Below are 13380 nucleotides of genomic sequence, written 5' to 3'. Positions count from 1 at the left end.
GGAGAGTGCAAAACTCATTCTAGGGCATTTTGTGCTTGCTGGGCTGCATTTACTGTAATTTCTTTCCCTTATATGGGAAGAGAGCTGAATAATTAATCTACCAGGATTGTTTTACTGTCACATTCAGTTTAGCATTGTGCAGTAGTGCATGTCTTTGCTGCTGCCCCTGCTGCAAGGCCTATAGGTGTCGAGGGGATGCCAGCAGCACATTATCAAGAAGTTCTGGGTTCCCAGCACCTACAGTAATTGCTGATGGGGCTGAATAGATTTCCTTATCTATGTTGATATGATAGCTTAGGAACTAGTGATAGATGCTAGCATGGATTGTTGCATCAGCCATAATAATTGGGTCCACAAATGTTAGATTGACTTAATAGCCAACCATTACTTGTGATCACTATGAACTTTCCCCCGAATCCTGCAAAAGCCCAGAGAGAAAGAGAAACCTATTTCTCTCTGTGAACTGCAAAAAAAAAAAAAAAAAAACTTGGAGAAAGGATGGGTAATTGATTTGGCTGTGCCTCTTGCAAAGTCCTATCAGGAAGGGAGAAAAGGCACCGTTCTCCAAGTTAGATACTGCTCATGGAGAATTTGAAAATGTTTGTGTGCTCTGGGGGTGTGGGATGGAGGGGCAGTCACCATGGGTGACACGTTGGGTAGGTTTGTGGAACGCTGATAATAAAAAATGCTTTTCTTGGTTTCTGTAGCCAAGCCCGTAACATGAGTGGCCACTCGGAGACGACACATGCAGTTCCACGGGAGTTTCAACTGGATCTAGATGAGATAGAAAATGATAATGGCACGGTGCGATGTGAAATGCCAGCACTTGTCCAGCACAAACTGGATGATATATTTGAACCAGTTTTGATCCCTGAACCCAAGTGAGTGCAGATCAAGGGCTGCTAATGAGGCAACTCTGGGACTCTCTCTCTCTCTCTCTCTCTCTCTGTGTGTGTGTGTGTGTGTGTGTGTGTGTGTGTGTGTGTGGTTTATGTATATCGATCTCCTAATTGAAGCCAGGTTCCCTTATATAAAGGAAGCTTCAGGGAGAAGCTTAAAAATGTGGAAACTGTGTGTCAAACCAGGAAGGCTTTCAAACTGCACTTTATATAGCTACTTATTCTTTCAAATAGCATCTCCCTTCCCCAAATATTTTTATTAGCCACATGTTCATTCACATTTCATACTAAATTCTTATCAGAAGTATGTTCAGAATAGTGTGCATTAAACATGGTATATCTGTGCAGCTATGGAACTTGCATGTTGCTACACTGACCATCCTGAGAATGGTATGGTTCCCATTGAGGTCACAGGGCATATTTTTTCTTACAGGCTAAGGCAAAGGTTGGAGGTTGGGGTATGGAATCTTAAAGCTTATTGTGGACAGTACTATCTCCTGTTCATAGCCTTTGCCAAAATGTTCAAATTCTTTGAAAGCCTGGATCTTGGAAGCAGAATAATGATGGAAAGGGTCAGATATATCAACATTTTATCTGCATAAAAGGTTTTGTGTTTTACTTTTCCAGTTATACACAGCCATTGTTGTTATGTGACAATACTCTCTGGTACAGAGTACCATCACCCCTCTTTTTGCTGCCTACAGCATCATTTTTCTGCTGGCACCCACATGTCTTTATCAAGATATGAGTACCGGCACCTTTCCTTAACCCCACACTCTACACAGCCCTAGATAAGAGAGATCCAAACATAACTTTGGGGACAACATACTGAGTTGGGTAGGCTTGCCCCCATTAAAGTGGCTTTTGTGTAATACTTCAGACATTAATCATCTTGCTCCATCCACTTTAAAGAAAATGGGGTGCTTTTAATCTGAACTGCCTGGAGATGACAATTTGCTTCTAATCTTTTAACCCAGGGGCCTAAGTGACTTACTGAATCTGCTGCCCTTTAAGCTATAACACTCTTTCTCCACCCAGGATCCGTGCCGTCTCTCCACACTTTGATGATATGCACAGTAACACAGCTTCCACCATCAACTTTGTCATCTCCCAGGTAGCCAGTGGTGATATCAATACTAGTATCCAAGCTCTAGCACAGGTGAGTGAAGGTCCCTCTAGTTGGCAGCTGCATAACACTGATGGGGTCAGCAAGTAACATGCGAGAGTGATGAGTTGCACATTTGGTGGAGCTGAGTGTTGGTGACACAAGTGCCACTCAGAACCTCCCTGGTGACAAGACCAAGTGCACAGGGGCCATCTGACTCGCTGTTCTCGATGAGAAAGTAAAGAGGGTGTTAGTGCAAAATGTCCTTTTCCATCTCCCAGGTGGATGTCTGATGCTTGCTTCAGCAGCACATATACTAAAAATCTCACTACCATAACATAGGCTGGTTTAAGCTGATGGGGCCTTGTTGCCTGTTGATGAGACACAGGCAAGATTGGGCAGCCTCATTGCTTGCCTTGCTATGTGTTGCAGTAATGGAGCAGATTTCATGCATGAAAATGAAACACCAGAACACCAGAAAACATTATAGAATCATTGATAGGCTCTTAATTAAGCTTTGGGTAATTAAACTATGGTCTGGCGTACTTGGGTTGTAAAAGTTACAGGTAGGTAGCCGTGTTGGTCTGACGTAGTCAAAACAAAAAAATAAATTCCTTCCAGTAGCACCTTAGAGTCCAACTAAGTTTGTCATAGGTATGAGCTTTCGTGTGCATGAAGAAGTGTGCAACCACACAAAAGCTCATGCCTATGACAAACTTAGTTGGTCTCCAAGGTGCTACTGGAATGATTTTTTTAATTTTTTGTTTGGGTTGTAAAAGTGGGTTTTCTTAGGACGTAAACAGTATGTCTGTTGGTACAGTAGATAACAGGAAACTATGGAATAATTTCTAGAGTGATGGTCATGTTAGTTTATTGCAGCAAAAGCTGAGTTTTATGGCAGTTTATATATTTGCTATACTAAATTGTTAGTCTTTAAGGGGCCACAAGACACTTTATTTTTCATGCTCTTTATGGAAATGATACCATTATTAAAAACTTGCTGTACTGTTGTTTTTTTTGGAAAACCAACTGTTGGGTTTGTCTGCAGATTGATGAGGTTTTGCGACAAGAGGACAAAGCAGAAGCTATGTCAGGCCACATTGACCAGTTTCTAATAGCTACCTTCATGCAACTGCGACTCATTTACAATACGCACATGGCTGATGAGAAACTAGACAAGGATGAGATAGTCAAGTTGTACAGTTGCATCATTGGAAACATGATTTCGGTAAGGCTTTTGATCCGGGAAAACGTGGAGAAAGTTTCAGCCAGTAGAACCAGTTAATAGTGTCTTTAGTTTTTGTTGCGCTATACAATTGCCTCTTAAAGTACTGTAACACTTCTGTGCTACAAACTATTTTGGTATCTAGGTGGTTTACAGCCTTGGTATCTAGGTGGTTTACAGCCTTTTTCATCCTGCTTTGTGAAAAAGAAAAAAAGTTGCAGCCATTAAAAAAAAATCCATTATAAACAATAGAGCTGGGGACCTCTTTGGATTTAACCGGAAAGACACAAGAGCAGTTCTGAAGCATATATGGTTTCTTATAGATACAGATTAAAAGCAGATCCTATGCTGGTGCTTATCCCTAACTTTTATCAGTATTTTTTTATCATTCTTGACAATAAAAAGCTTCAGTGAGATGTATGAATATAGCTATTTGCTTCCCTCAAATCAGTAAAAAATGTAGGTTTTTCTCTTGTAATTTCTAGGTAGCAGCAAGAAGTGGAGTTTTGGGGTGCTAATCTAGACTGTAGTGTTTTATCCTGAATATATCCTGGTATCTAACACTTGAATTCCATTGGCAGTTGTTCCAGATTGAAAGTTTGGCCCGGGAGGCCTCTGCAGGAGTGCTGAAGGACTTGATGCATGGCCTCATTACCTTAATGCTGGATTCGAGAGTTGACGATCTAGAGGAAGACCAGCAGGTTATCAAATCAGTCAACCTCTTGGTGGTAAAAGTTCTGGAGAAATCTGATCAAACAAACATATTGAGGTAAATAGATTTTTGCTAAGGGCAAACATCTAACAAATCCCTCATCACTGCAGCCTTTTACCACAAGACTTAATATGCTACAATTTGAACACCTGCTTGATGAGATATTATTGGTCTTCCTTGTTATAGTCTATTACTGCATTGTCAGATCTTTCTGCAGTTGCTGATCAAGTTACACTAAACCCGAGGAGTCATTTAACCTTGAGGTTTGTTCAAATCTCTGTGCTCTATGGGTACAAATCTGAGATCTGATCCAGTCTTATCTCTAAAAATGCTGAATGATCTCATTCCCTTTATCAGTATTTTGAATAACTTGAGCAGCCTGGACCTCTGTTTAAGTCTATTTTAATTTTGATGCTCCAGCAAGTTTTGTTGTATTTATATTGGATTCTCTCCCCACTCCCTTTCCTGGTTTTATGTTTTACAGTACTTTGTATTTCAATAATTTTTTTACCTATTTATTGTAAGCCACCCAGAAAGCTTGATGTTTTAGAACAGCATGCAAATGTAAATAAAAATAAAAAATACATTAAATTATAAAATAATAATAATGAAAATGTTGATATTGTGCAAGAAATTGCATACGGTAGCACTGTGTTAAGAGCTAAATTGGCCAATCAATTTGTGTTGTCCCATGTATTTCTGGAGATACTTGTGGAGTTTGAATAGTTAATGCTGCTGCATTTTTTCATCCTAGCGCCCTGCTTGTTCTTCTCCAGGACTGTCTATTAACAACAGCAAGCTCTCCCAAATTCTCAGAACTAGTAATGAAGGTGTGTATTGCTCTTCTTTTGTTTTTTATTTCAGTTTCCTATTGCATATTGATTGTGTATTAGCAGACTCTCTCATTACACCTAATCTACAAAAAAGTGTGGTTATTGGCTGTACTGGAAATGACTCTAGCATGAATGTACAACTTAATATTGCCTGATTTGCAAATCACATTAAACCTCAGTTTAAAACAAACTATAATTTGATGTGAATGCAGAGCATGCTTGTTTGTGCTGTTGAAAACTTCTTGCTTCTTTTCTGCACAGCTTCTGCTCTTGCCATGCTTCTGGGGAACAAGCCAGAATCTGACTTGTTGTGGCCCCTGGGCTTGTGGCTTGTCTCTCTCCAGCCAAATGAGTACTAACCAAGGTTTGTTCTTTCCTTAATGCCTGTGATTTGTTTGGGAGAAAACAAACTCGGGCTCAGACATCACAACATGTTAGGTTCCTGCATTTACCTAGACATGTGAATGCTTAAAAGCATGAATGGGGACATCTTCATAGCCATTGTGCCCCACTCCCCAACCTTCCCTGCATTGTGTGGGAAGTCTGCAGGGGGGCTCTGCTCACAATTGCAGGATGAATGAGTCTACTCCTATTCAAGCAAATGCAAGTAGAAGCCCCCTGCAAACTTCCCCACACAATGCAGGGAAGGCTGGGAACTGAGTGGGAGGTCGCAACATTTACAAAGACATTGCAGGACTTGGCATTCTTGTGTTTGGGCAGGCACCTGAACAAGCCCATTGTGAAGGAATAATCCATATGTAAAATCATTTTAAGGTCAAAGAACCAAGTTCAGAGATGACATTCTTAGATTACTGTGAGGATTTGCTTTTGTCTTAATGTTTCTCAAAGAAACCATCTACCTTCCCACCTCCCCCACAGTGTTTATGGAGAATGGTAAGACTTCTCCCTGAAACTATCAACACTATCAATCTGGACCGAATCATGTTGGACATCCACATCTTTATGAAGGTCTTTCCAAAAGAGAAACTAAAGCAGTGCAAGAGTGAATTCCCAATACGGACGCTGAAGACTTTGATTCACACGTTGTGCAAGCTGAAGGGACCCAAGGTGAGAGCAGACTGCTTCACCCCAAGGTGCTTATGATCTCTGGAATAACAAAAGGTTTCTTAATTAAAAGGTATCCCACTTCTTCCTAGCTTTTGGATCATCTAACAATGATAGATAACAAGAATGAGTCGGAGTTAGAGGCCCACCTGTGCAAAATGATGAAACACTCATTGGACCAAACCGGAAGCAAGTCTGACAAAGGCACAGAAAAAGGAGCTTCTCGCACGGTATGTATTCCATATTTTTTAAAATTGTTAAACATGACACTCAGGTGTGAATCTGGTCAGTTTGCTGAGCACACAACTGGAATCTTTTCTGAATGGTGTTGTGCTTTTACCTTGGACCATTCAGAAGACTGTTTAAGCTCTTCAAGTATCTGTGTTCACTTTTAAAGGAAGGAGAATGCAGCATGATCTGCCTGTCTTGCCTTCCTCTTCCCCTTGATCATGTGTAGCCAACAGAAGAGAAAGCTGTGTGAAGAGGGAGTGGCTTGCTTATTGGCAGAAACTTTGTCTCCTCTAGAACAGTAACATTGAAATTCAAATCCATACAAACTTGGTGCAGCACAACTGCTAGCAAGTACTAATGTTAAAATGTACATTTTTAATTTAACGTTGTTGCTTCTTGTGCCTCTAATTACAAGGTTAACGTCTTATTCTTACTGGTGTGTGCTAATGCTAATGCCCATTGGCCTCCTATTATCTCAGCTGGTTCCTAGGACCCTCCCCACCACCAGGTTAAAAATGTCTATATTCTGTCAAGAGGTTCATCTGAAACAGAACGTGGAAAAAGTGATTCTCCCCACCCGGTGTGTGTGTGTGTGTGTGTATGTATCATAGATTGTAGCGCTTCAGAGCAGGATAGCCAAGAGGTGGAAGAGGACACATCTGTTTCTTCGCCACAGTACATCTTTAATCCTGCTTGGGGTTGGATTCTCACACAAACCTACAACTGACCATAAACATGTATCATTGCATGGTGGTTGATGCAAGTTCTTCCCATTCCAGTAATCCTGTGCCTCCAGGTCACCTAGTCCCTTCATGGTTGACCAGGGCTTGACTTGTACTGCAAGACCTGGTACAGTTCTTGACTATTGAGCACCCTGTCATTGCATAGACTTACTACTTGTTGGTGTTGATGGAGATTCCTAATTGTGCAAAATCTATGGAATATGCAGCTGACCTCTTCCAGTATGTGAATAAACCACTCTTACTCTAATAGCAATAGCAACCAACAACCTTCTAGTTCAATCAGGACAACTTATCTGCCCTTTATTATATTTATAGAAATGCTTCAACTGTCTAAAACTGTCACCCCCTCTATTTTGGTAATATGTTTCAATTTCTTTTTATAGGATGAAAAGACACCAAAGGCCAAAGTGAATGATATTTTAGCAGAGATATTTAAGAAAATTGGGTCTAAAGAAAACACTAAAGAGGTGAGGGCTTTATTACCATGGTGGGAGGTGAGAAATTAGGAACATTGGTACTTATCATGAAATCCTGGTGGAGTGTTGTAACAAGATTGGTCTTCACTCCTTCTGTTGGATCAAGAGGCAAGAAAAAGTTAAGTGGTTCCTTCTGGAGGGAGAAAAACCTCTGATGGCTTAAACAAAATGGATTAGAAGTTAGAGAAGGAGGGACCCAAAGGGCTCATTTGGGAGTGTTGTCCATCGTGAAATAAAGAATATAGTGAATCGGCTTGAATTTTATTCATGAGTCTTAATGAAAACCAGCTGTTGGTTGATTAGCAAAGAAGAGTGGATCCTAGATGCACTCTGCACTCCAGCAGGAGGTAATCTTCACAGTAAGTACCAGACCTCCTTTGCCTGTTAGAGTGGGAGTCTTTCCAGATTGGGATATTTTTTAAAAAGTGCTTTGTATCACCTGGATGGTCTAAATCACTGTTCTCTCATGGCCAGAGCACTTTCTGTAGCGCTCCAGTGCTACTGTACACAGAGATTGGGACTTCTTAATGAGAGGGATGCTAAGGTGGCAGCTGCTTTGTTGGAAAGTGCTATGATGCATAGTGCCCCAGGGTTACATTGTGCCTTGCATGCCAGTTTGATGTATGCTGGCTGATTCACCTGGCTAAGGTAAAGATAGATATGATTGTTTCCTCATCTGGATGGGTTAAAGGATTCAAAATGCTCTGTTGTTGAAAAGCAAATATCCGTTGTGTGAATGTCATTCTGTGGGCTAATTCTAATTATTGTTGACAGTGCTCTGGATGGTGGTAGATGTTAGGAGTGTATACCAACCACAAGTTTAGGTTCAGACCCTGATATGGCACTTGGGAAAACAGCCTGCCTCAGTCTGAGGTGCCGGGTCAGTCCAAAACCATTTCAGATTTCCTCGTCCCAGTTAATTATTGGGGAAGTAAAACACACACACACACCGTTTGACAGACATGGATAAATTTTGCTGGCATATAAGCCCCTCCAAAGCAAATAAATCCTGCCAAATTACAAAGCAGTTTGGCCCTGGGCCTTTTGTAGTGGACACCTTCAAACTCAGTTGTGTTTGCCAGTTTTGCAGCACACTCACCTTTAACCCTAAAGTTGGTGATGATTTTGTAAACATGTAACTTTTGAATGACTGAAGCTCTTCTTTCTGCAGGGTCTGGCAGAGCTTTATGAATATAAAAAGAAGTATTCTGATGCAGACATTGAGCCCTTCCTAAAAAACTCCTCACAGTTCTTCCAGAGCTATGTGGAACGAGGTCTCCGACTGATTGAAATGGAAAGGGAGGGCAAAGGGCGCATTCCTTCTACAGGTAACTCCCAGAGCACTGTGACAGCATGGACTAGAGGGAGCCAATGGCTGCCATCCTAATGCAGCTGTCAGGCTTTCTCCGAGTTAGTAATTGACTCCAGGGGGCTTCAGAAGTAATTCACCTGTTCTTTTGTAACTGGTGGTATGAAATATAGGCATGAAATTTAAACATTATAGGGCAATTGCACAATAGTCTCTCACCAAGCCATATTTCTGTTGGCCTCAGGAGGTAATTGCATTTGACTTTCCCCCCTAAGAGCTGTTTCCTGGGCTACGTAGAAGCAAAGAAAATTGTATCTCCTTCAGATCAGCAAGTCCCACCATCCCATGTTACAATGCAAGAGGGGAAAGCAGCAGCACGAGTCATGGGTCACTTGCGCATTGCCTTTCCTAATTGGTTTGTAACATACGTAAAGGCTTGTTCTCAGCCTTCCTATCCACGAAAACATTAGTAAAAGCAAGTAGTCTGCAAAGTCACAGCTGCTGTGAATCATCAACAATAAATGTTACTCCCACTGCAGAAGTAGGCATATTAACTAAATGCAAAGATGTGTAAAAGACCTCTGAACCAATAAGGACCCATCCTGGCATTATCCAAACCGCACTGGGGCCACCGCAGCGTGGCTCATTTTCCTTCACCTCTTAACAATCATCAGAAGCCTCAGACTGCTACATAGGAAGAACCCACATCTTGGTTCTTTCCCATAGCCAGCGTTGCTCCTGTTTCGGGAAAGGCAGTGCTGGCAGGAGGAGAAGCCATGCGGTGGACTCATGGTCCAAGGCTTCTGAGGTTATCCCAGGAGCGCATAAAGTGCAGCAGCTCCTACACCACATGGACCCTGAGAAACATCACAATCCTCAGTTGGTGTCTGCTTGGACTCATTTTTTGTGTTTGTGTTTGTTTTTTGTTTTTGTTTTTTCCCATATTCCAGGGGTTTCTCCACAGATGGAGGTATCGTGTATCCCTACTCCCACCAATACAGTCCCTTCATCTATAGGAAATGCCAATGGGGAAGAGGTGGGGCCTTCCGTCTACTTGGAAAGGCTAAAAATCCTCAGGCAACGATGTGGTCTTGACAATGCAAAGGTATTCTCTCGATTTACGTATGCGGCAGTGTCTGTGTTTCAGCATCCTCTCTCTTTCTCTAGTCCTTGGTGAATCCTTTTCTCTCATGGCATGTTTGCTCTTGGGGCAGAAGGCTTGACACGTCTTTGCTTGCAGACTACTTGCTTTTGCTAGACTCCTTGGGGCAGCCAGTTGGGACAGGAAAGCTACTTCAGGAGCTGCACAGAACTGAGGAAAGACAAAGCACGAGTGATATCACTTGAGCTGCTGTTTTCCCTGTAACATAGGAGGGGCTTGCTGATCTTGCCTGTCATGAAACCATTGAGCCTCTTGGGTGATGGATTCTGAAATTCATTGATCTCTCAACCAATGATACACGTTTTTCTTTGTATGTAGTGCATGAACTGTCTGATAGGGGAAGGCCTAATGTATTTTTGCCTCCAAAGCTCTAAATGTCAGGCTTTTGCACTACTGCTTATTTTTCTATGAGTGTGTGTAGGCTTGGCATACTATCATATCAGCATAGATGGGCAAGCCTGTGTATAGACTGCACTTGAAAAGAATGGTTTTGTGGCAATAAAATATTTGATTTGCAAAAAAAAAGTGTAAAGGTTACAGAATTAATCAGTGCATATTGAACTGTGACAACAAATAAAATTGTAAAGAAACATATTGTTTATAAGGGGCAGAGATGCTAGAACATTAATGCCTGATGAATCACTGGAGAAACTGACCCAGGACTACAGCTAGATAAACTTTGGAACAGTGTTTAGTGGTTCCTTAGATGTGTGAACCATCTCCAGTTGAGCACTTTCTAATGAGTATGGGGAAAATGGAAGCTATCAAGTTGTGACCTGATTTTTCACACTGTCTTTGAATTGTTAAGATGCTTTTGGTTCAGTCACAAAGGTATTGTTAGATGATCGTTTCTACAAAGACTGGCTCCCTCTAAAATGGAATAGCATCGAAGTTTCAGCTTTGTGTCTGATGTGGACTCAAACAAATGTCATGTGTTAATTTATTATGCATCAAGCGTGCTTGAGCAAATTCCTTTCCAGCTGACAGGTGCTGTATGTGGTGAAAACGCAATTGGTGGAGGAGCAAGCCAAGATGCTGGATCGTTCACTTTAGCAATCCCATAATCAGGATTGCACTATAAGCACAGGAATATGAATCCACTCATTATTCTAAACTCGTAAAAGGATCAGCACACCACCTTTTTTTGAAGGGTTTCCAAATAGTAAGCAGAACAGAAAAAGTTCTGGTAGTGATAATTTTTGCTTTAGAACAAGTGTTTGAGCATTGTTTCTGTCCACAGCAGGAAGACAGAGCACCCCTGACCTCCCAGCTGTCCAAGCCATCAGTCCCTACAGTTGCATCCTCCACAGATATGCTCCACAGTAAGCTTTCACAGCTCCGTGAGTCACGGGAACAATTCCAGCACATTGATCTGGACTCCAATCAGACCTACTCCTCTGGCATTGGAACCACCACTTCCTCCTCTGCAGCATCCAATATTGATGATTTGAAAAAAAGACTGGAGAGAATAAAAAGCAGCCGCAAGTGAAATTGCATCAGACAGTGTGGCTGTTGAAGAGCTGTCCATCTTTAGTTTACTAAACTAGAAGTCTTCATAGTTAAGTGGCCTCATGTAGGCCTTCTGTATACAAACTGGTTTATGTGTATAATACAGCAGATCTTGGAGGAAGATCCAAGTCATTGTGGCACAAGTCTTTGTACATACTTTGCTTCTCTGTGAGCATTTATTGACCGTAGGAGACTGTCTGTATTAGTTTTAGTGTACAGAGCTGTAAACAACCATTCTCTTCAATCCAGTTTCTCATAATTTTATTTGTAAAGTTGTCTTCTCTTTCTTAGTTTTTACCTCTTAGAAGCTCTTCAGTGGTTTTACTTTTATTGTTAACAACTTCTTCTCCATATAATCCTTGAACAGTTTCTGTACGGACGCATGGCATGAATTAACTAAGTGTCTTTTTGTAAATAAAGTTTGCATTAACTCTTTCTGGGAGCAGCAGTGGCTGTTGGTGAGAAATGTCCATCCATGTTCTTAGTTACAAGTGACTCGGCATTTCTAGTTGTCTGTGAGCTGCTGTCTAAACCTTAACAGCAGATTAACATTCATGGAGAAGCTGAGACGCTAACATTGCAAGCATGCTTCAGGTTGAAGAAATCTTGGATTTCTATTGAGAGCACTGTTAGTCTTATCATGGCTTCCAGAATAGCGTGGGGCAGAGGCAGAACATTTCACCCCCTAAAAAACCACTTTCCAAGCCCTTCTCTGTATTTTAATCTAGTCAGCCTACAAGTGCTAGAATGCTCAGGTTCCTTTTAAGGATTTAGTTTCATCCCTTTTGAGGACTGATTTTTTTGACATGGTGGATGATCGATATTCTACACTGAATACATGTTGGCCTTTCCTCATATGTCAGTTGCTATACATGCTGGAGCCCAGAATATTTTTCAATGTGCTAATTTGCTCTTACAGTAGATATATTTTTAGCTCTGCTGTTAGCCTGAAGGTTTTGTAGTAAATGTATGATCAGTGATTGCTGCTATGGTTGAGAACATAGTGTTGGGGGCACTGTTTCCAAAATTCATGTCTTCTCAGAAGGTGAAATTATACTGTGGCAGTTGAAGGTCACAATGTGGTTGTGGGGAATTGTTCTGGAGGACTTGCTGCTTTTATGTATGAGTTATGCATTTGTGTGCCTCTTAAAATCTGAGACTCAGAACTGCTATAGCACACAGTTGTTGGAGTAATTTCTAGGTTAATCTTCCCTCCTCTGACCCTGCCTTGGATATTTTGACAAAAGTGGCATTGCACCTGCTTTAACATGCTCCCAGAAATACCAGCTCTTTCCTGTGGCTGACAGAGATTTAATTTCATTTGCATTTCTTCGTGCTTGTTAGACGTTGATTAAATAGCATTTACTATACACCATAGTTTAGTGTTGCATCAAATCAAATTGGTTTTCTTTATAAACTTCGTTGGTCATTGTGTACACATGATGTGTATGCTGCTTTGGAAGCGATGCCCGTAAGAGGGCTCATCCCAGTGTGTGCATTATCTGCCTTCTGGGAGGACTCTGCACACTTCCTGTTTTTAACTTGCAGTTTTTTCAGTGGATGCCACTTCATATTGAATCAGCTGCCTTAGCTAGGGCTATGAAAGATTGAATCAGCATCTGTCAGCCACATCATTCTATAGGACTTTGGTGTGCCTTGCGGTGGTGCAAAATGCATACAGTTTGTGGGGCTCTGAGTTGCTGCTTCTGCACATCTAGCGATAGCCTCCTCTTGTAGCTTATGCCCTGTTCCTTACTCTTATGTTGGAGCTCACACTGGTATAGTAAGTGCAAGGAACGGTGAAGTAATGGCCATTAGAAATACAATTTGCGGGGTGTGTGTGTGTGTGTGTGTCATTAGTGAGATTTGGAAATGCAATGAAGTCTCTGGCAAACTTTGTTTTCTCTAAAAAGATGCTCTCCCCACCACTAGGTGTGGCTTTAGTTTTGATACATTCTCCCCTTTCAGTGCTGGTTTCAGAAATGCCCTATTTAAGCCACGTTTAGCTTAATCTAGAGCCAATGGAAATGTTTCTACAGTATGTTTGAATAAATGTTACATTTTACTACTAAAATTCTCTGTACTCCTCAGTCTTGGTGATCTACCTATGA

At 41.4% G+C, this 13380-nt stretch overlaps 1 protein-coding gene and 1 non-coding gene across 10 annotated transcripts in view; both read left to right on the top strand.

Moving 5' to 3' along the window:
- Positions 1-13343, top strand: part of CKAP5 (cytoskeleton associated protein 5) — a 63715-nt gene extending 50372 nt beyond the window's left edge. For 5 of the 9 annotated variants that reach the window (XM_088653943.1, XM_088653930.1, XM_060274434.2 and 2 more), the window contains 11 exons: positions 708-881; positions 1938-2058; positions 3053-3232; positions 3811-3998; positions 4696-4771; positions 5654-5842; positions 5932-6069; positions 7197-7280; positions 8461-8617; positions 9549-9703; positions 11001-13343. In XM_088653943.1, coding sequence (XP_088510069.1) covers positions 708-881; positions 1938-2058; positions 3053-3232; positions 3811-3998; positions 4696-4771; positions 5654-5842; positions 5932-6069; positions 7197-7280; positions 8461-8617; positions 9549-9703; positions 11001-11249 — 1711 coding nt within the window. In that variant the 3' untranslated portion in view covers positions 11250-13343. The remainder of the gene's footprint in view (positions 1-707; positions 882-1937; positions 2059-3052; positions 3233-3810; positions 3999-4695; positions 4772-5653; positions 5843-5931; positions 6070-7196; positions 7281-8460; positions 8618-9548; positions 9704-11000) is intronic. The other 4 variants (XM_088653947.1, XM_060274425.2, XM_088653953.1 and 1 more) reach the window with 2 other exon arrangements.
- Positions 2118-2227, top strand: LOC118075716 (small nucleolar RNA SNORD67). Its single transcript, XR_004691440.1, has one exon. It is a non-coding gene; the product is annotated as a small nucleolar RNA SNORD67 (small nucleolar RNA).
- Positions 13344-13380: the final 37 nt, after the last annotated feature.

This window comes from Zootoca vivipara, chromosome 1, assembly GCF_965207765.1.
Source record: "Zootoca vivipara chromosome 1, rZooViv2.hap1.1, whole genome shotgun sequence".
In the NCBI taxonomy this organism is placed as follows: Eukaryota; Metazoa; Chordata; class Lepidosauria; order Squamata; family Lacertidae; genus Zootoca; species Zootoca vivipara.
This window is presented reverse-complemented; position numbering and strand designations above follow the sequence as displayed.